Source organism: Petaurus breviceps, unplaced genomic scaffold, assembly GCF_028583685.1.
Source record: "Petaurus breviceps papuanus isolate PSGF00001 unplaced genomic scaffold, PetGlider_PUasm1.0 175, whole genome shotgun sequence".
NCBI lineage: Eukaryota > Metazoa > Chordata > Mammalia > Diprotodontia > Petauridae > Petaurus > Petaurus breviceps.
The window spans coordinates 33,999,269-34,023,522 of NW_027185764.1; the positions used below are offsets into that span (position 1 = coordinate 33,999,269).

General features: G+C 35.6%; 1 protein-coding gene across 9 annotated transcripts in view; it reads left to right on the plus strand.

The window, feature by feature from the left end:
- Positions 1-24,254, plus strand: part of XRCC4 (X-ray repair cross complementing 4) — a 413,125-nt gene that overhangs the window by 185,283 nt on the left and 203,588 nt on the right. For all 9 annotated transcript variants that reach the window (XM_069085051.1, XM_069085049.1, XM_069085054.1 and 6 more), the window contains 2 exons: positions 3,964-4,130; positions 23,262-23,414. In XM_069085051.1, coding sequence (XP_068941152.1) covers positions 3,964-4,130; positions 23,262-23,414 — 320 coding nt within the window. The remainder of the gene's footprint in view (positions 1-3,963; positions 4,131-23,261; positions 23,415-24,254) is intronic.

A 24,254-nucleotide genomic window follows, 5' to 3' on the forward strand; every position in this document is an offset into this window, starting at 1 on the left:
GTGAAACAATATTTTAATACCTCAACAAACCATGATCTTGGCCTGGATAGTCACTTCGTTGACATCTATCACAGGCCCTCCTTTGTCTTCCTACAATGTGCATTTCTTATCCATCTTTCTGTGAATACTTTTTAAGGGAGGCACTTAATTTTCACGTAGACTTCCTCTGGTTATTTTAATGTTTTTGGGAGATGTTAAGTAAGTCACTTAGGTTGTCTGTAGCTTGTTGTCCTGTCTTGATGTATTATTGGCACACCTCTCTTTTGAGTCATACAGGTCCTTAATGATGTTTTTTTATCCTACCTTTTATGAACAAATTATTTTTAGAAATATGTGCTACCACTTGAACCACCATGGATCAATTTTTGTTGTCCTTTGGGACAGCTTAAATGTTGATTCTTCTGAGATTGCTATTCTAAGATTCTTAGCCATATAGCGTAACTTGGTGATACTTAGAGTGCAAATACTAGGCTTTTGATTTAGTGATCATTTTAGGGTGATTGAACTCATGGCATAGTTTCCCAAAGGCAATTTGGCCTAATTTCCTACTTTTCAATTCAGCCAGTTGCCGATCTTGAATGCCTCTCAGAAATACAAGGTACTTATTAAGGTTGCTCAAAGAGATTAAGTGACTTGTTCAAGAGTACACAGTAAGTGACACAGCTCATATCTGAACCCGGCTCTCTTGAGTTCATATCCAGTACTCGCTCCACACCTGCAATGTGCTGTATCTCATCTTCATGGATATAGCTTATTTCTTAAAACATTTTAAACAACCAGGATAGTATTATATTCTTCCATTGTTATCCATTTAACAAATGTTTGTAGTTACAATCCTCTGTGTTATTTTGGATGAGGTAAGCTGAGTTAGAAGACATAGCATAAATTTAGCATAAAACTTTGTGCAAATCATTTAATATTGCTGTGCTTCAGTTATCTCAACTGTAAAATGTCTATGGCAAGTGCTTACTAAATGTTTTTTCACTCATTCATTCATTCATTCATTCATTTCATGAGATGGCTGTACTAGATGATCTCTGAAGTTTGTGATTTCATGACTGACTAAATTCTCTGATCTTAGGAGAGTGCATATTGTGTGCATGTGTATGTGTCTATACATATGTGTGTGTGTGTGTACACACAAATACATTTTATAATTTTTCAGTAAAAGAAGAAGCCAAATGTTCTAGTCAGTTAATAAACATTTATTAAGTACCTACTGTGTGCCAACATGTGCTAGGGTCCTTTTCTAATCATATCATTAGGTTCATGGTCTCACCAACAACTGCCCCCAATAGGTTGGGCAAATAAGTCTTGCTGAAGCAGCAAAGGGCACTGAGGAAGAAATAGGAGGCAGCCAGGAGAGTGAAACCACCACACCACCATCATCACCACCACCACCATCATCATCACCACCACCATCACCATCACCACCACCCAAGGATAATATTCTCTTCAGATCCTGAGCTTGGGAGCCTCAGGAATAACAGTGCAATTGAGACTACCAGCCTTGCTTTCAGCCTGGGTCTAATAGCCATTTTCTAGGGGAGCAAGCTTTGTGGGAAGAGTCAATTATTCTCTCTCCAACCAATAGCACTAACTAACTGACACCAAGGGGCAGGAAAACTGAGAGCTCTTATAATATCAATGCTGCCTTGATCACTGTCTCTGATTCTAACTTTCACCCTCTCCACCCCCCATAATCATCAACCTTGAGGGTAGTGACCTTGGAGGGAAAGTACCCACCATTCCTGCCACCACTAACACCAGTTTTCACCAAGGAGGTAGATCCAAACATCCTACTCTACCTTCCATCTACCCTACTTCCTGTCCCCAGTCTCCACCTGACATCATCTAAGGGAGCAGCCCTTGTGGAGATTCAGCCTGGTTACCTGTGTGTGCTACAAACTTAGCAGTCTTAGCTACTGAAGACCTAGAAAAAGAAGCTCATGAGACCAAAGTCCTTGGCATTACTAGAAACAGATACAGTTTTGTCAGAGGAAATGACATTAAGGAAGATTGCTATGTCCTTTGCTCTTTCACCCTAAGGACCACAGTGCTTTTCCATTTGACTTGCCCCTGAAACCTCCTATGGGAGTTGCCTCTTCCTAATAGAGTGTGAGCTGCTTGGGAACAGGGACTGGCTTGCTTTTCAATTTGTCTTCCTAGAACTTAGCACAATGCTTTGCACATGAAAGTGCTTAATAAAGAGTTTTCTTTCATTCATTCACTAATTCACCATTTGCTTCTATATAATGCATTAATACAGTTATTCCTTCTACATTATGACTTTCCCCATCACAGTTTCAGTATATCATGGGTTGGCATAAGAAATTAAATGGGAATTTGGGGGGAGTTTTGCAGAAGCTGCAGACAACACTTAAAGGCTAGCAGACTACACAGAAAAAGTTTATAAACTCAGAAATGCATAAAATATATGTATAATATTGTATAACATCAACATATTTTACCTTTTAATGCCATAATAATTCAGACTTCTTCTCTGGTATGAAGAGAGGGCCAAAAACTTTTAATGTGGATTTTCCATTTTGCAGGGGCATCATGCCCTAATCCCTGCAAAGTGGAAGGGATAACTATATAGAGGCAGAATAATATAGTATAGATTTTAGATGTTAAATACATGACTGAAAGCCACATTGCAGCTGGAGTGCTGCCTGAACCAGATTAAAATGTAGTTGGGAAATATTTAATAAAATAAATAAAAATACAATAGAACATAGATGATGTTAGAATCTGTTTTTCTAAGTCAGTACATGACCAGCAGGGATCTTTATCTACTCTCTAGTGGCCCCTGTTTGTATTTGAGTTTGACACTGCTGGTACAGGAGATAGGGGACAGACTTTGGAATCAGAAAGACCTTTTGTCAAGTCCTGCTTTTGACTGGTATTGACTCCATGACCTTGAGCAGTCCTTTGTGCCCCAGGCAGTTCTTTAAGGACATGAAGTCACAGTCAACCTGAGTGGTTCCATATCTATGTAGGCAGCTTCCATATTTGTCATTCCTCTGACTTGATGAAATTATAGTTCAGGTTCAAAAAGCCCTCAAACCAAATCTAAAACCTATTACTACTTCCTTAACTTGTACTTATTTATGATTTCAGACATTGATTTTAGAAGTAGGAGCTAAGTACAAAGCTTTTCCTTTTGACTTTTTGGTGTGTAATGTTAAACAGTATTACTGATATCTACAACTCTGCCTTTTCCTGAACTATAATTATTTTTTAAATCTTTCTTTAAGCAATATTAAGCATCATAATGCTCTTCCTATATACATTACCCGAGATTAGCATTAACGTGTGTTGCTATAAACATTTTTAACCGAATAAAGTGGATGCAAATTAGGTTGGTAACAAATAAACAAATGATGCTGACCTTTTGTTAGGCAGCTAGGTGGTGCAGTGGATGGAGTGCCAGACCTGAAGTCAGGAAGACTCATCTTCCTCTGTTCAAATTTGGCCTCAGACACTTAATAGCTTTGTGACCCTGGTCAAGTCACTTAACCCTTTCCGTGTCACTTACTCATCTATAAAATGTGCTGGAGAAGGAAATGGCAAATGAATATCTTTGCCAAGAAAATCCCAAATGGGGTCATGAAGAGTTGAACCCAACTGAACAGTAGTAACTGCCCTTTTGTGGTATAGATAGTATGCTGCTTTTTTGGTGGGTCCTTTGAAGGTTTTAAGAAACCATTGCTGTTAGGTTGTATTTTTATGACTATTATAAGCATAAATAGGAAAAATGAAATTGGTAAAATACTTTTATTTCTCCCTAACATCTGAAATGTTCAAGTGAAATGGTATTTATGTTTTACATTTTTTTTTTTGCCTGTTAAAAAACAAACCAAAACCAAAATAAAACACAAAAAACCCTTGGGTTTGAAACCATGTTACTTAATCTTTTTTAGTCACTAGAAATTAACTCAGCCTTTCCTTTTGTCCTAGTTTATACTTGGATCAGTGAAACTGCAGAGGGTCTCAAGCCCAGCTGAAGTCATCCGAGAACTGATGAGCTATTGCCTAAATTGTGTGACTGACCAGCTCGCCAAGAACAAACACCTGCAGAGAGAGAATGAGAGGCTTCAGCAGGACTGGAATGATATCCAAAAGCGGTGGGTCCAATGTGTGCATCTAGGACACACTGCACTTTTGGAAGAACTTTAGAAACTTCATATGCTTGTGGATTCATATGTATTTTTTTAAGTTAATCTTTGACTTATAATTAGTGTTTTCCTCAGTTACAGGTACCAAAATCATTCTTTATCTAATATTGAGTTTTATATAGGTGTTTTCCAATTGGAACAGTGAAACAGATCTGTAGCAAAATTTTCCCAGTCCACAAAATTTTTATTACCAGTTGTTCTCACTTATTTTTAAATCATTAAAAATTTCCCATTGGGAGAGAAGTATATCAAAGAAACAGGCATATCTGAAATAACAGGGTTTGCCATTTTCTCAGTTTCGATTGTGTGGGACCTTATCATGACAATCTTGGGCACTATCAATCAATTGACCATTAAGCACCTTAAAAAAAAAAGAAATTTCTCATTAAACATCAATATAAACAATTTAACTTGCTTGTAACTATTTACATTTAAAATAATTAATTTAAATGAGCAATGTGTAATATTTTTTCAATCTCTCTAAATTCTCATTGGCTTTGTCTATTCCTTTCCTCTCCTCTCCTTCCTCTTCCTCTTTCCCCTCCTTTTAGATACTTTTCTCTTTTCTTTCCCCCAAAGAGGGCAGCAGGCAGCAAAAAATTGTGTGTGACCTTATTATGACAGTCTTGGCCACTATCAGACAATCAACCAATAAACATTTATTAAGCACCAAAAAAAAAAAATTCCCATTAAACATCAATATAACCAATTGAACTTGCTTATAACTATTTCCATTTAGAGTAATTAATATAAATGAACAATGTATTGCTAGTATTTTTTTCAGTCCTTCCCTCTAAATTCTCATCAGGATTGCCTTCTCTTCTCTCTCCTTACCTCCCTATAGATCTCTCTCTTTTCTCCTCCCTCCCCCCCAAAAAGGCCAGCAGGCAGCAAAAAATCGAACCATCTTTAATAGAAATCCCACAAAAATGTATCAATCAAGAACATGTATTAAATACTTTACTAAGAGCTACACAAATGTGCTGAAGTGCTGAGGATATAAAATGAAAAGCAAAAAAAAGGAAATTTGCCCTCAAGGAATTTATATTTTAATGGGAGAAACAACATATATGTATGTATAAAAATGTAAATCTAAGATGAGTATAAGCATGTGACAGGAAGCTTTAGAGAGGAAGGTTGGGGGAAGCAGGAGAAGCCTCTTGGAGAAGGTGTCACTGGCCTGAGCCTTAAAAGAAGTGAGGTATTCTGTAAAGTAAAGCGTAAGAGCAGGAGCATCCCAGGAGTGGGAATGCAGAATAGCAAGTAGGCCAGTGTAACAGGACCAGTTGCAAAGGTAGGAAGGGATCACATCATGAAAGGCTTTATATACTAAATAGAATATTTGATCTTTGAGGTAATAAGAAGCCACAGGAATTTATTGATTGGGGTGGGGGAAAGCATGATATTTTCACATTATGCTCAAGAAAAATTACTATGGGGATGCCAGGCCCTGCTGTACCGCCAAGATGCCTTGGGCAAGAAGAAATCAGCATACACTCTGTGAGTGCAGAAGCAGTGGGGCACAGATGCCACTGGCTGTGAGCACATAACAGAGGGTGGAGTTCTTGGTTGTTTCAGTTCCAGGCCAGAGGAGAGAACTGAAGGAGGATCTGATGCCAGAGGCACGATCCCCCTAACCACAAGACTAAAGGTGATTACAGTAATAAGCTGCTACAATTTTTTTTTTTAATGAGCAAGCAAAGGAGAAAGAACACAGCTATAGAAAGTTATTATGGGAATAGAGAAAACTGGGGTTTGTCTTCAGTGGAACATACTGAAGCAAAAACAATAAATAAATAAATAAATAAATAAATAAGTAAAACAGAAACCCCTCCTACCCCAAAGAGTAATGTCAAATAGTCACCAGCTCTAAAATAATTCATAAGAAGAACTGAAAAAAGACTTAAAAAAATCAAATGAGAGAGTTTGAGGTAAAACAAAAAATAAGAACAATCCAAGAAAAACAAGATTATGAAAAGACAGTCAACCAAAGGAGATCCAGAATCTTAAGGAAGAAAATGACTCCTTGAAATTAGAATTGGGCAAGGGGACACCAGTAAAGTTATGAAAGACCAAGAAAAAATAAAATAAAATATATAGAATGAAAAAATAGAAGAGAATGTGAAATATCTCATAAGAAAAACAATGTGTGTGGAGAACATATCAAGAAGAGGAAACATAAAAATAATTGTACTAACTGAAAGCTATCATCTAAAAACAATCTTGATACAATAATACAAGAAATAATTAAAGAAAATTGTTCTGAAGCATTGGAACAAGAGGGGAAAATAGAAATAGAAAAAAAATCCACTGATCACCACCTAAAAGAGATTCTACAAGGAAAATCTATAGCAATATCATGGTCAAATTCCAAAACCTCCAGTTCAAGGAGAAAATATTACTAGCAACAAGAAAAAAACAATTCAATTATGGTGGAGCCACAATTAGAATTACACTGGACCTTACAATGGCAACACTAAAAGACCAGAGGTCTTGGAACATTATATGTTGAAGAACAAAAGAACTGAGGCTGTGGCCGAAAATATCATACCCAGCAAAGATAAGTATAATCCTGATTTTTTTTTTAAAAATGGATATTCAATGAATTGCCAGGCTTTCAAGATTTTGTTGCAAAAAACTTGAACTTAATAGAAAATTTGACATATAAGATCCAAGAGAAATATAAGGTAAAACATCAAAGACTAATTACAAGGGACTCAATAAGGATAGACTGTGTATGTTTTACTAATTGGGTCTTTTGAAAGAAAGAGTGGGATAGACCTGAGTATGTGATTCAAAAAAGTAAAACTGTTTAGGAAGAGGCAAAAAGATTAATTATTTTATACAAATGAGGTGAGAAAAAGAATTGACACAGAAGAATTAGATAGGGGAGGGGACGTTTTGGAACCCTACTCTCATTGGGATGGATTAAAGAGGGAACAGTATGTTTATATCTAGAAGGGTATACAAGTCTTCTAAATTCAGAAAGAAAGAAAAGGCTAAGGGGATAGGGAGGGTTTAGGAAAGGATGAGAGAGGGATTTTTAGAGAGAACCTTACATCAGATCTGAGTTAAAGAGAGAACAGTATATACATTTAGAAAGGAATAAAAGTCGTCTAAATGTATAAAGAAATAAGAGGGTGAGGGAATAGGATAGGAGTAATACAAGGGTGTCTATATTAATGGTGTACTACAGGAATTCAGGAGAGAGACTAGAGACTAGAAAAATAGATCTGAAAATCATCTGAATGGAAATAATTGTTGAATCCATAGGAGCTGAGATCAAATCACAGATTATAGAGAAGAAGAAGAAAGAAAGTCTACTATGACCCCCATAAAAGGGGTCACATATAACAACTGGGTGTCACATGGAAGCTACAGAGAGGTCAAGAAGGCTGAGGTTTGAGAAAAGGCCATTAGATACACAATTAAGAGATCACTGTTAATGTATTACATTAAGATAGTTGTGATTATCTTTTGTTTTTATATCACTTATATTACTGCATATAGTCTAATATATTCCTGTACTTTCAGAGCCATCCCTTTTATCAAATAATAACAAAGACAAAAAAGGAACAGCTCAGCTATACGACCCAACATTTTAACCTTAGCCCCTCATCTATGGAAAGAAGAGAATGCTTTCTTTTCATCTCTTACTTGGGGACAAATTTTGTTCATTTGTTTTCATTCACTTTTTCTCATGTGATCATAGATATTGTGTTTTCTCTCTTTCTGCTTTTTTTTTTTTTAGTTATTTTACAAAGCTCTCACCAAATTGTTTTAAAGGCATTTTCACTTACTGATCTTAATTGCACTATAGTGTTATATTACATTAATGTACCACAATTCTTTTAACAATTCCCCTGTTGGACATTTAGATTACTTCCATTTTTTAATAATTACATTTAATACTAATATGAACATCTTTGCAGGGATAGTTCTTTTATTTTGTTATTAAGACTATCATCTTAAAACACCTTTTTTTTTCATCCTTTCTCTATTTCTTGTCTTAGAATTCTGTTCCTATATTTTTCTAGCTCCTGGTCCTTACGCCCTTGAACTTTAGAGAGATTTCTAGTAGAAAATTTATACTAACCATTTTACCATCCTGTAATATATTTTGAGTTGGGAAAAAGTTAGTCCATTAGACAGACATTAATTGCTTCAGCTTATTAGTGTTTTATAATACTGATGCACATCCAGCCAACAAGGAATAATTAGGCAGAAAGGAGAAGGAAGAGCAATAATATTCATCACGATTCCTAACAAGAAATATAATATGTAGATTATATTTTGGGATATTTGGGGATTAATAAATGATGTTACCATGCCAGAAACATAAATATACATGATTAGTTTTTTTGGATCCTTGGTGTGGGTAGTGTTTGGGATTTAGAGTAAATATTTTGGCTTTTACTAAATACTCTTTATCTGATTGAAATGTCATGCCCTTGGGATTTTTTTTTTAAACAACAAAGCTAATTAGGCTATTGGATAAAGAATTTGGAAATTTTTATTTTGTTTTTGTTTTTGCCATGATTTTTGGAATGACAGAAGGAAACTCACTTAATTTCTCCCTCCTGAAGTTTCTCATGTGTAAAATAACCTTCGTTTAATGAATGCCCCGAGTTAATGTATATAGATTAAATGTTTGAAAGGACCATAAATGTATCTGAGTGTTTTATACACATACATACACACTCCAACCTTCTATCACACTTGATGTTTGGGGTCCCCAGAAGGTTGATTGTTAAATATTCTCAGGGTTTTTAGGAGAACCCTAAGGGCCTGGGTTTTTAGTGTTGTTCATAATTCCTTACTGTTTTGCTTCCCCTCAACAATCTGCCAGCAGCCTCAATTAACTTTTCTCAAAGGTACTTTCTGAGGTGATATAATAAGAATAGTGGGTACAAATCATTTCCCTCAACATCCTGGAGCCCAGTCTCCCATAGATGCATTCTTGGCCCCAGGAAGAGTAGGCTCCCCCACTCTCAGGAAGAAGAGTGGGCTCAAACTTTGACTCCAGTGGTAGTGAGACATCATGCACAGAATGTGTGGCAAAGGTACAGCTTCAGCCTGAGTGCGAATACAGCCTCAGATGCTTACTAAGTAGGTGATCCTGGGCAAGTCACTTAATCTCTACCTCACCCCCTCAACTGTAAATTGGGGATTATATGAAGATCTCACAGTATTGTTGTGTGGACCTAATAAATGTTAAAAGTGTTCAGTATAGTTCCTGACACAGAACACATGTTTGTTCCTTTCCCTTCTGCTTCCTAATGTTTTATGGCTTGGAAATCCTTTCTTGAATTCAAAGCTATCATTCTTCTCTGGTACAAGGAATAGTGCTCCTCTCAGCTCATTCTCTCTCCACAGTACTCTCAGTATGTTAACCTGCTCCTGGATTTATTCATTGTGTCTTAGAAGTTCAATCTCCCTGTTCCTTGCTAAGGGTCTAGTGACTAGACTCTGGTGGATCTCCTGGCCACCAGTCTCTCCCCACTCTATCTATGACATCTATCCTCTGCTCAGACATCAAAGTGATTTTCTTAAACATAGGTCTGACTATGTCACTCCCACCCCCATTCAGTAAACTCCCCTTGTTCTCTGTTGTCTCCAGGATCAACCACAAAAACCTCTTTTTGGCTTTCCAAACCCTTTACCACCTTTCCTCTTTCTAACTTTCCTTTTTTTTTCCTTTTTGGAGGGCAGTTGGGGTTAAGTGACTTGCCCAAGGTCACACGACTAGTTTTGTGTGTGTGAGTGTTTGAGGCTGGATTTGAACTCAGGCCCTCCTGACTCCAGGGCCAGTGCTCTATTCACTGCACCACCCAGCCACCCCCTCTTTCTATCTTTCTAATCTTCTTACTCTACATTCCCCTTCTTGTGCTTTACAGTGTATACGTGTAGACTAGACTCTAGTCTCTCCAGTTATATAATCAAAGATATAGGATTGGGGGTGGGAGTTGGAGGGAAGGGGAGGAACCTCCCCTTCTACCACAAGAGCAGTTCCCTTTCAGCATCTTGGCTCCAGCTCTAGGACTTGAGTCCTCAGCTCTTGACCTTGGGAGTCCCCCATGCTATACCTATTCACTACTTGTCTGGTTCATCACTTGAGTGACACACTGACTGACTGATGAACAGCTGACATTTCTCTGCTATTTAAAGTCCCTAAGAGATTATGGTTAGTTTGTTTGTTTAGCCAGTCAGCTGTTCCTTTCTTGGCCCAATCAAAGTGGCTTAAACTTCATAAATAGACCACAGATTGTAAATCATCTTGTTCATACATTTAAAACTGCATTTTGTCTATTAACTGAAGTTTTCTGGGCATTCTGTAATTACATTAATTGAGGGAGAATGGACCTTCCCCCTTTACATATGTATCACATATACAGATATTCATTCTCCTCATCCTTTTCCTCCTTGACTCTCCTCTTGAAGCTCTGGGTGAGGAAACACTTTCAATCAGTATAAGTCAGACTACTGTTCTGCATTGTGAGGTCTCAGAGGCCTGGGCCCCTGAGAGTTTGTGCAGTTTTTCCGGGGCTACAGTAGTAGCTCTGTAATTCCATTAGTCCTAACTTCAAGGCCTGAATATTGCACGTAGCACGTCCTAGATGAGAAAGAGTGTTAGAAAGGACGTTCACATCACAGATCTGACACCTACAGTTGTATGACATTTTGAGTCTCAATTTCCTTACCTATAAAATCAGGAATTTATGTTAAAGGCATTTAAAGTCTCCTTTAGTTCAAAATCTAAGATCCTATGATTGTATATACATTAAATGTAGATAGCTAGACTATATACGAATACATTATATATAGATAGCTAGACTAATAGGGAGTCAGGATTACCTAGGTTTTGTATATGCTACATATATATATATATGTATAGGTGAATTATAATATCTGCAGTCTCTTCATTTCTGAATCATAATATTATGTCAATATAAAATAATAGTGAATATATATCTATTTACAACTTTGATCTTATACTCAGACTTATAATCTTAAATTGCATTTAATTCTGTATAAGACCGTTGGCTTATAGTAGTAGGGATTCTACTGCTTTGAGAGCAGTGAAGGATTTTAACATCTAGTTGAGACTGTCAATAGATCTGTATACTTAGGTGAAGGAAGTTATTTCTGTTCAAATTTAAACAGATTTTTAAAATTACGTACATTCATGTCATATCACTAAAGGTTTTAATTATATGTACAAAATTGTTTCTCAAATTATTTTTATCCCCAGTGTCATAAGAGATTTTTTAATAAACCAAATTAATTTAATTTCATTCTGTACAAATAATTGCATCCTATATAATCCAGAATTTGAAAACATTGTATATCTTATTAATTTACATTTTTTTCTAACTTAATAAAAAACAATAAATATTAAGCATCTAGGACTAAAGGGCATCTTTTGATTTGAAACTCTACCTGGGTGTATACTTTTGTGTTATAGTAAACAGATAAAATTAAAGGTGATGAGCTATATTCATTATAAACAGTGTATGCAAAATTCAGAATGCCCTTAGGATGAAAGGAAATATTCACAAATTATCTACAAAAATGCAGACTGGGTATTTGGTACTTGAACAAATTAGTCTAAAATGACTGCCAGAGGCTGGATGAAGACTTTCTCATCAATATTCAATACCACTTGCTTGAATGGAAAGCAGGAGTAGGAATATGAGACAGCTGATGCATGTTCTGAGTCTCTGACACACAGATGAGAACAAAGGAGTTTGTTGGATTTGCTATTTTTTGAACTATCCAGAAATAGACAGATTTTGGCTTACGATAGGCAGAAGATTTCTCAAAATGCTTCTCCTATTATGGCATCTTGGATAGAGTGCTGAACATGGAGTCATGATGAATCCTACTTTGGATACTTACTAGCTGGGTGTGCATGGACAAGACTTTTTAATGTCAGTCAGTAAGTCAGCATTTATTAAATTCTTATGGTATGCCAGGTATTTTTCTAAATGCTGGGGTGTTCTAATACAAATAGTCTCTTCTGTCAAAGAGTTCACATTCTCATGGGAAGAGTGAACAGGTATTGTGTGCCAGAAGCAGCAAGCAGCCCATTGGAGCTAGATTGTAAAGTACAAAGAGGGGAATGTAGGGTAAGAAGGTTAGAAAAGTAGGAAGAGGAAAGGTCGTGAAGGGTTTGGAAAGTCAAATGGAGGTTTTTGAAATTCTGGATTTGATCCTGGAGACAATAGGGAACAAATGGAGTTTACTGAGTGGGAGTGGAGGTGGGGATGGGAGTGACATGACAGACCTGTGCTTTAAGAAAATCACTTTGGCATCTCAGTGAAGGATGGATTGAAGTGGGGAGAGACTGGTTGCACAGAGATCCATTGGTGACTACTGCAATATTCTGGGCATGAAGGAGATGAGGGCCTGTATCAGGGGGGCAGCTGTGTGAATGAAGAGGTAGGGGACCATAGGAACAACGTAGTGAAGGTCAAAATGACAAGACTTGGAAACAAATTGATTATGTGAGGTAAATATAAGGGCTGACTCAAGGAAGACATCCCAGTCCACAATCTGGATGACTGGGACGGTGGTTGGGCCTGCCCTTCATGATGATAGGGAAGTTAGGAAGAGAGTGGGGCTTGGAGGAAATGATAGTGAGTTCTTTCTGTTTGGGACTTTTTGAGTTTGAGATCTCTACAGGCCATTCAGTTTCTCATGTCCAAAAAGCAGTTGGTAATGAGGGTCTAGAGCCCAGGAGAGAGATTTGGATTGGATATATAGATCTAGGAATCATCTGCATAGCAAGAGAATGTAGAAGAAGAGAAGAGGGACCAAGAGAGATGCTTAGAGGAAATCCAGTTAGTGGACATGACCTGGATAAAGATCCAGCAGTGGAAACTGAGAAGGAACAGTCATACAAGTAAAAGGAGAACCAGAAATGAGCAGTGTCACAAAATTGAGAGAAGACATTATCGAGGAGAAAAAGGTAATCAGCATTGTCAAAGGTTGCAATGAAGTCAAGAGGGATGAGGACTGAGAAAAAATCATCCAAGTCTGGTAATTAAGAATTCATTAGTAATTTTGGCAAGAGGAGTTATAGTTTTTAGTTTTTGAATGATACGTTTGGAAGATATATTGTAGACCAGGTAAAAGCAAATGGCAGGAGAGGAAGTGAAGGTCCTGCATGTTATTGTCATTGTTGTTGAATCATTTCAGTTGTGTCTGTCTCTTCATAACTTCATTTTGGGTTTTCTTGGCAAAGATACTGGAGTGGTTTGCTGTTTCCTTCTCCAGCTCATTTTAAAGATGAAGAAACTGAGCCAGACAGGCTTAAGTGATTTGCCCAGGGTCACACAACTCATAAGTGTCTGTAGTCAGATTTGAACTCAGGTCTTCCTAGACTCTAGACCCAGTGCTGTATGCACTGCACCACCTTGCTGTCCCTGGAACCAAGTGTAGTTGGCTCTTTCACAGAGTTTAGTGATGAAGGTGAGTAGAGATATAGGATGATAGCTTGTGATGTTTATTAGATCAAGTGATTTTTTTTTTTAAGGCCAAAGGAGACATGATTGTATTTATGGGAAACAGGAAAGAAACCAGTAGATAGAATGGGAATGATGGGTTAGTCTGCTAGAGGAAATAGGAGGTGAAGGAGGAGATAGTGGAAAAAGACTGACCAGCAGTGTGGAGAAAGCAAGGACATCTCTCAGATGGAGTCAGGTTTTGTTTTCTGTCAAGCACAAGAATTAAAGTGTGTTTGACTTTGAAGAATTTTGACAAGACCTTCCCGGAATTTGTCTGCCTTTCCACCCTGTCCATGAGATGTTGGTACATAAGCTGCAACTGTCTTTGTGGTTTCCTTTTTATCCCTGGCTCCTCCTGAGCACTACAGTGAGAGATAAACAAGTGTCACTTGAAATGATTCTTATTGACTTTGAAAACACAATTAAAACTGTCTCTCACAACTCCTTTATTTTACTTTCCAAATAGAATTACAATTTTCTTTTATCTTTTTGTTTGTTTTACTTCTGTCAAGAATGTAAATAATGATGACTTTTTTTTTCATTGTCATATAAACTCAATGGTTAGTCACTGGAGAGAGATCTTATATTTAGAGTAACAAGAGTTAAATGAATGTTCATATCTAAAAATTGTGATTCTTAACACCTTTTTGCTCCCTTTCCTACAGCTCTGCTACTGTTATTGTACACAGGATTAGGGACCATTTGGTGCTTCGTTTTATCTTACAGGTTGCATTGACAAATAGTCCAACTCATTACTAACTGTACTAGTGACCCTCCTTTCCATGTTTACCTAAGTTTGGTTCAGAGAGCAGACAGACAGCATGTGTCTCTGGTGGTAATTCAATAAATATTTATTAAGCACCTACTATGTTCTGGGTACTGTGCTGAGCACTAGGGATATAAATAAGAGAAAGAAAAGCAGTCCCTGCCTTCAAGGAATTTCTCTTCTAAAAGGGGAAGGCCTTTCACAAAAGGAAACTGGGAAATTGGGAGGGTAGGTAAGGAGGAGGGGGACACCAAATAGTATCTCTTTACAGCTAAAACCAAGCAGAGCTGCAGATGGAAAGTGGAGTGATCAAGAAAGTCCAAATCCTACCTTCCATAAAAGAAAGTTTTGGGAGGAGGCCATTCTGAGGGGAGAAGTGAGAGAAGTGGGAATCCTGAGTAAGTAACTAGGTGATGGGAATTGAAGTGATCAGTTTTTACTGGAAGGGTCATCTTATTCCTGGGGTTGAAACCAAGCAGAGCTTCAGATGGAAAGTGGTTGTGATAATAACAACTAGAATAACAGTATCAACAATAATGATCGTGTCTCATACAGCACTCTGAGGTGGACTTTTCACTTTATACCAATCTCATTTGGTCCTCAGAGCAGTCCTTTGAGGTGGATACTTCAGGTATTATTATCCCCATTTTACATAAAGACAGCTGGTTAAGTGACTTGTGTCTTTTGGAGGTGAAATTTGAACCTAGCTCTGTTGACCAAATGTTCTTTCCCCCCCAAATTCTGCCTCCTTGGTTAGATCTGTCAGAGCTCCCACTCCAGTGACATAGCTTTTGAAAGTCTAGAGTTATCTCCACTTCATGATTGGAGTAGTAACTTTAAGGAGGATTACCAAGAATAAGAAATATTCATTGTAATCTCTTTTGATTTCATTTTAAATTTATATTTGTAGATCCTAAGTCGCTTGTTTCCCGAAATAGAAATCTAACTCTGCAGTTAGTCATTGCTCCTTTTTTCAGAATTGTAAAGATAAAAGTTAACTTATGATATAACAAAATAACATTTCCCTGATGCTAGGATTACCATTCACGTAAGATATTTCACATAAGAAAAAGTACTGTCTTTAGGCATCAGAAACAACAATAACTTCCTTAAGGTTGCCGTACAGCCCCAATGCAGCAGCCATTTGGCATTGTAATAATATTATCAACTTTGTTCAGCTACTATTAATTTCAGAATTCATTGTTTATGGTAAATGCACATTTGATATTCACATTGCAAAAGGACAAATTATCCTATACTTTTCCCATCAGAAACACACTGTCATGTCACATGATTATAAATTACTGTACTTTATGAAAATTCTAGTTTTGAAAGTAAGCAAATGCTTTAATAAGGTATTTTTGCTTTATACATACAGACAAATCAACTTCAAGTTATGAGTAGAAATCTCAGCATTGTAAAGCCCTTTATGAATAGCTTTTTTTGACTAATCATAATTATACATTTACATATGCAAATATTAATACATCTTATATCTTATATATCTTATCATATCTTATATAATACATTTTTCCCTATGATTACTTTATATTGATAAAGATTCAACCTTTTTTGAATGATAATTTTTTAAATAAATATCTACTGTTGAATACAATGTTCTCAAGAAATATTGAGATAAGGATTTGCAGTTACAGTAAATTATTGCAAACTGCTATGCTTTTTGAATAATTGCTTATTTTTTTAATAATTTCTCTTCCTTTTTTATGCTGTCAGATTGTCATTTAATGATGTGATTATTGTGACTGTTTATGGCACTATTCATTTGCCATGTCCCATTCCTCCTTAAATTTATTGTCTCTAATTTGTTATGGCCTTGAAAACTAGATACCCAAGCTTGTTTTACTTATTTGTAACATTACATGTAAATAAGCATTGTGTGCGAAGGCTTCAGAGACTCTATGTGAATAGGTTGCATGAGTAATAATGCAGGAACTATGTGGTATTTGTTGTGGTTATGAATATAGAGACTTTTTTGCTCCTGACCCAATTCACAGCCACATTTCAAATGGGAAAAGGTACCAATTAATTGAGTTCCTGATAGGTGAGACACATGTACTCTCTAAAAAAGGAAAAATTTGAAAAAAAAATTACTTCAATGATATTTATATTGCCTTTTAAATTATTATTAATTTTTACTCCCGTGGTTTTTCATTATACTTAAGGCACCAACATTCATTATTTTTTCCTTTTCTGAAGGACTTTCCTTGGATACAGAGAACATAACAAAATTCCCTAGGACATTTAGTTATAATGCATTAGTTGTGACAGTTTTTTACAAATTCAATGAGGTTGACAGTCATGAAATTATTAGAAATGGAAAACGAACCTTAAAAGCTCATCTGGTTCATCTTTGTGCCTTTAAACAGAATTATATTATGTAGAGACAGAATCAATTCTATTTTTAAAGACCTCAAGAGATGTCTTCAACCTTCCTTAGTAACTCATTTCAGTATTTAACATCTGTCTCTATCCGACAGATTCTTCCTTCTCTCTTGTCAGTCTGAATATTTCATGCTTTAACTTACGGCCATTTCTTCATCTGTTGTTCTCAGAGTGGTAATCACCTGGTTATCTTTTGTGTAAGAACCTTTCATATGCTTAAGTACTTATTAAATCACTTGTATCACCTTTTTCAGTTTATTTTACTTTTAAAAAATGTATTATCTGAACTCACCCCAAATTTTTCATTACCTTTTGCTGTTAAGTCCTTAAATGAATATATAAAATTTGGCTAGGCAAGGTTATAACAGGAGAATAATATCACTATATATCTTATTTTTTTTATATTTCAACATCTGATGTCTTTTACTTAGAATAAATGATGTATTATTGGGTAGTAATCAGCTCAGTATCCACTATGATATGAGTATTTTGTATAATGCACTTACTGAAATGTTCCTTAATCCTCTTGTTTTGTCTTTCCTGGCCACATCTGTAATCTTGATTTTTCAGTATTGAATTTCATTTATATTTATACAGATATATATGTGAATATATTTATGACTATTCAATTTTCTGTCATCATTTCAAAACTATTTAGCTATTTTTAAGGTTCTAGCCATGCCTGTCCCAATATGGGTCTGTTAATAAATTTATTTTACTACATAGTAGTATTTGTTATTACATAGTAATAATAAGTTACTATGAAGTCACTGTAAGTACGAATATCATTAGAGTTGGGTCTGTTATCTTTGTATTATGACCTATAAAAATCCTTTAAGGTTTTATGAAACCTTAAGGTTTCAGTGGATTCATAGCTATCTGGGCCCACCTAATAGTTATAGAATCAGTCTTTTCAAAAAAAGTTTTTAAAATTTTATTTATTTTTGGAGGGAGGAAGGCAAGGCAATTGGGGTTAAGTGACTTGCCCAAGGTCACACAGCTACTTAAGTGTCAAATGTCTTAGGTCTAATTTGAACTCAGGTCTTCCTGACTCCAGGGCTGGTGCTCTATTCACTGTGCCACCTAGCTGCCCCAAGAATCAGTCTTTTTAAGTTAGTAAATTCCCTTTGAAGTGATATAACCCCTACAACCATTCAGTTTCATGCAACAAATATTTCTTAAATGATGTCTGTATGCAAAGCACTATGATGTACAGTAGGATACAGAAATAAATTTTAAAAAACAGTAACACAGACCTGTGTTCCAGACCTGTCAAGGAATATACAGTATAACAAGAATATGCAGTATAACAGTATAATAGCACTTGTCCATAAGTAATATAATATAAGGCATAGTATAATAGAAACAAAGGAGATATCCAGACAGAAGAAAAAGTCCCTCAAATAAAGAAGGATCGCCTTCAGTTAGTGAGATTGTAGAAGGCCTCCTGGAGGAGGGGGCAGCTGCACCAGGCCTTAAAGCAAAAGCAGGATTTTAGCACGTGGCATTGAGGATAGGGTATAATACAGACATTGGGCTGGTGGCTTGTATGAATGTATTAGGGTAACCAGGTATGAGTAGGATAACACTGAGGCACTAACAGCCTAGCTGGTTAAAGTATAAAGCATGTCAAAGTTGTATTATGAAATGAAATTGTTTTATATGACTAAGACAGAGAAGCATGCATGCTGTCGATAAGATCTGTTGTCATAAAAACACTTGGTTTGTGGCCAGCTTATGGAATATTGAGAATGCCATGCTCAAGAGTTGTTTGTTTGTTTCCCCTTAAGAATAAGGACTGGTTGAAAGTTTTTGAGACAGAGTAGTGATATGGTCTAACTTGTACATTAGGAAGATTATTCTGACTACTAAGCAAAGGATGGATTAGAAAAGGGAGATTCTGAAGACTGGACAGCAAGTTAGAGGCAATGACGGGAAGAAAGTTAAGGGTGTCTGAACTAGTATGATGGCAGTGTGACTTGAAGAGGAGGGGACATATATGAGAAGAAATGTGGCAGTAGAATTGATAGAATATGGTAATTAATATGTGGAGGAGGAAGGGAAGAGGAGAAATGACATGAAGGTTTCAAGCCTCTGTGAACATTAGGATGATAATGCCATCAACCAAAATAAGGAGGGGAATAACCCAGCAGGTTTAAGGGAGATGTTACACCTTTCAGACTTAGGTGCTTGTGGAATGCCGTTTGGAATTGGCCTGCCAGCAGTTGGGGGCATTATAGGGCTCAGAATCAGACATGTAGAGTAAAATAGTTTCTTTTAAAGAGATGATATTGAAACCATTGGAGTATATGTGAGCAGCATGGAAGAGAATGAAGAATGGATGGAGCCTTGCTGGGTGGGAAGAGGATGTTGACTGAATGGAGGAGAATGAAAATGACCACAGTGATATTAACAATATGTATTTTAGAATCTAAACATATTTACCTTAAACATAACTCCCTGGGAGAGAGGTAGGATATAAGGGTTTCATGGTATGCTCTGAGCAGATGGAGCAGTTATATTAAGAAAAGTATTAGCTTCAGAAGGTGTTAGTTTGAAAATATAGGAATCAGTCATCAGTTTGCATCCAAGCCATGAAAAAAGCAACTTGTTCAGTGGATAGACTGTTTGAGTATCTATTTCTCTGATGACTCTCATCCTTCTTGTCAAGGTTATTAATCAATATGCCAATGAAAACAAAATAAAAACAACCACCCTAAAAGAAAGTTATATCTTGCTTTTAGGTCATCTAATAGGCCTAGAGGAGGTTAGGTGATGAATTACTTGCTGATAGAGACTGACATATCTTGTATTCCTGGTGTTTAGCACAATGTTATACATGTTGGTGTTTATAAACCTTTTCTAGAGTTAAATGCTGAATTAGTTGTACATATAATTCTGAAACAATTTGTTTTCATTTTATACAAAAGATATATTTAATTTGATGTTTCAGCAAAGAGTTAATTTAAATAGATTAAAAATCTCTTGATAGGTGATTAGTACATATGATGTTTCATTTAAGAATTGTTGAAATAATCTAAATGAAAATTCTGTTCAGCCATCTGTTACCACATTCAAATCAGATGAATTATTTCCTATATGAAACATCCCAAAAATATATTATGTCAAAAATGTAATAACATATAATGGTCCTTTCTTCTTATATTTTCATACAGTACATTTCCATTTGGCATATATGTATATATATATGTATATGAATTTAATTTACAAGTTGTAGATCAAGAGTTCTTGAATTATTTGAGTACTTTAAAAAAATCATCCTGGTATGCTATATATGTATGTGTGTGTATATATATATATATATATATATATATATATATATATATATATATACCTAGTGGTATATCATATTTGCTTTTCTTATAATTCATTATCTGAAAAAACAAAAATCTTTTTGTAGTACCTGAGATGTAGCATGGTATCAAAAGGGAAGTCCTCAAAGCCAGGTAGACCTGTGTTCCAGTCCCACCTCTGACTTCTGCCTTTTTTTTTTTGAGGCCATTGGGGTTAAGTGACTTGCCCAAAGTCACACTGCTAGTAAGTGTGTCAAGTGTCTGAGGCCGGATTTGAACTCAGGTCCTCCTGACTCCAGGGCCAGTGCTCTATTCACTGAGCCACCTAGCCACCCCTCACCTCTGACATCGATTGGCCATGTGACCCTGAGCAGTCACTTAACTTCTCAAGTGTTTCAAGCACCTCTCTAAGAGTGTAAGTTTCAGAGGAAACACCAGCCTTCATTCATAGGGGGAATCTCCTCACCTTGGAGTTCATTCTACTAGTCTCATCACAGGTCCAGTCCCCATCCATCTCCCTAAAGCAGTATGAGTCTTGAGACATGGCAAGGATTTTGTACTTATGTGATACTTTGTATTCAAAGTATAAAGGCAATGCCATAACCCGGTATGCATGAAGAACTTAACTCTCCTTGATTCCAATAGGGTCTGCCTATACTTCTCCCACTTATTTTTAACTTCAATTCCTTGCCTTCCTTGTAATATAATTCTTTTTCTATACTTTGCTTGATATACAAATTCATACAAATGGCAGTTATCAATCTAATACCATACAACAAACATTTATTATATGTAAAGTACTGTACTAAGAACTAAGAGCATAAAGACAAAATTTAAAAGTCCTTGTCCTCAAGGAGTTTTCATCCCACCTTCATGAGCTGTGACCTTGGTCTGTTTTCAACCACAGCTCCATCCAAAACTTACCAGCCATACCCAAAGCATTTCCCAGGGTCTGGTGGTCACAATTTAGATATCCCAGCCACCCTACCTGGGTCTCTTCTGGTGATAACCTCCTCAGGCTGCAACCCTTCCTAATTACTACCCTATCCAAGTCTCATGGGCTACACCTCAGTGTGATCATACTTGAGATCTCTCTACTAAATTCCCAAAACTTGTTGACTATAAACTCTTCTTGGAGAATATATTTTAATATAAATTTAATATGCATATACATTTTAATATATTCTTTCCCTTCATCATAATCACCCAAGACTTTGCAGTCATAACTCAAAACCTTTCCTAGAGGTAGCTGAAGGTCCACGTGTCTCCCCAAGACCCTCTCATCATACGATGGTCCTCACCTTTCTCAGACCTCTCAGACTAACACAGCCCTGTTGCCTACCTGACCCTAATTACCAGGCCTGCCTCCCTCAAACCATAAGTCATATGATTTATGAAACAAATAATGAAATGAATGAGAAATAGCTCATGAAATGATTCCTCAAAAAATTATCTAAGGTAACTGGATTAAAAAAAACTCATATTTATATATGTGGGGAATCCATATAAAAAAAATTCAGACACCTAGCTTTTATATTACTAATAGCTTCTTTAATTGCTCCTACAGAACAAATATGCTACATTTTCCTCATTGTTCATTTAAAGTTCTAAATTCTATCTATCTCTTGAATTCAAATACAGAGTTCATTTTGAGTAAATAAAGAGACATTTTTCCATTGATTCAACATTTGTACATTTCCCTTTTTTCTTTTCTATTTTTCCTTTGGTGGGAGAGGTAAGTGAATTTCCTGAAAATGTCATATCCCAATGAAGATGACTCTAAATAGCCAAAAAGTTGGCATGGCACAGTAGAAAGAGTTATAGTCAGGAGACCTGTGTCACCAGCCCCAGTGACTTTTAGTTGTTTACTTAGCTGTTCAGTTTAACTAGCAAATGGGAATAATATTTTCAGTGTCTACATCTATAGGATCATTGTTTAAAAAAGCACTTAGACCTTAAAAACATTATATAAGTATGACATTCTTATTCTCCTCAGAGAAGATGATTTGACCTTGATTTAGATGGAATTTAGAGGAGCATGTAAAACTTTAAAGTAAATTGTTTTAATTTGTAAACTGTAAACTAGGGATACCAAAGCAAATGCCAACCAAAAACTTGGACAATATGAATATGAAAGAATGATAAAGTGTTTTCAGGATTACTGAAGTAAAGTTACTACTGGCATGCAGATCACTTGTCAAATATATCCATATAGCTTTTCCCTGCTTTTCTAGCCAGATTAATTCCCTCCATGCATTGGAGGACTAAAATTAATACAATACTTTATTAAATAATTTGGCCTCTTTTAGAAAAGGAGTGGGAGAAAGTATAGGCCTTAGTATGTATATCTGAATTTAAGTAAACAAAAGATAATAGGTTTACTCAGTTTGTTCATTACTATCACTCTAAACTTTAAACTTATATCAATCCACTGTTTCTTTTTATTGGACTTTTCAGTTTATAAATGTGTGTATTTTGTCATCAGTGAATCCAAGAAATACCTAAATTTGGGAATTTTTTGACATTCATTCTAAGTTATTTTGAGCCGTTTTTAAAATTTCACATTTTAAATGGTACCTTAGCTGCTCAGTTTATCTGGCAAATGGGAATAATAAGATGACTAAAATGAATTTAGTATCCCTATTTTTGACTAGATAACAGTGACTCTCATTACTATATAGTGCTTAAAGATGTAACATACATTACCTACATTTTCTCATTTAAGCCTCAGTGAGTCCTGGTTGAGACTGTAAATATGTCAAACTCAAATAGAAATGGGGGCTACTAAACTGTGCATAAGGATTCCTGTGGGATGCACATTAACTTTGAAAAACACATATTAATGTTATCTGTGTTCTATTGTATTTTTATTCATTTTGTTAAATATTTCCCAATCACATATTAACCTGGTTCAAAGTATGCTTGGGAGTGTTCCAACACTATTTGAGCCTTCTGCTTTAAACTATACTAATAGCAAATGAACATTAGGGAATGATTTTGATGTGCATTTTTCTTATCTCTTTTCATTGAAACTATTCAGATTAGAAGACCAATAAGTAAGAATTTAATTATGATTTTTAAATTTTAGTCTTGAAAAGTGTGTGACGGCTAAAGAAAATCTGGAAGCAGACCTTTATAAGCGTTTTATTCTGGTGCTGAATGAGAAGAAAGCAAAGATTAGAAGCTTACATAAATTGTTAAAACAAGCCCAAGAACCCGAAGAAGACACACAAGATGAAAGGTATTTGGCATTTATAATTGGATATCCCACTACTGAATGATAAACATGAACATTTAAATTATATTCTTTCAAACTTAATGAATGTTAGTCTATTTAACCTTTCAATAATAATATTAATGACTTCAAATAACCTAATAAGTGTTACAGTTTTAGATTAGGGTTTAAGAGTCAGGGATTCTGTTTTTGATTGTTATTGACTTTGTGACCTTAGGTAGGTCATTTGATCTTTCCGTATCTATCTAAAATTGACTGTGATATAATAAGCATATTATATCATATCATATCATATCATATCATATTATATTATATTATATTATATTATATTATATTATATTATATTATATTATATTATATTATATTATATTATATTATATTATATTATATTATATTATATTATACAATAGATATAATTATTGCCACTTCACTCATGAGTATTCCCTGATATTGTTTCTGAAATATTCTAAGACCTGGTTAAGTAAAATACTGTTTTTTTTTATTCTCTCCTCTTCTGTGAATATTATTATATTGTTCATACTGTTTTCAAGCAAAAAAAAAAAACCAAACCTTTTCAAACTGAGTTTTTTAGTCTTTGTTTCTACTCATCCTCAGGTTTTTGAGTTGCCTTTTTTCTTAACCATGAGCCCAGTTTCTTTCTGCATTCTTGGGAATATATTTCCTCCATATTCATGCTAAAGGGAATCTTCCACAGAAAATCTGACCAACATGCTGGAGGTTAATCGTGGGTTCTTTTAATATTTCATGAAAACAGGATCAATTAAATATTTCTTTAAAAAAAATTCAGGAATACCATTACATTCCTTGAGCTATTCATCTGTTAAC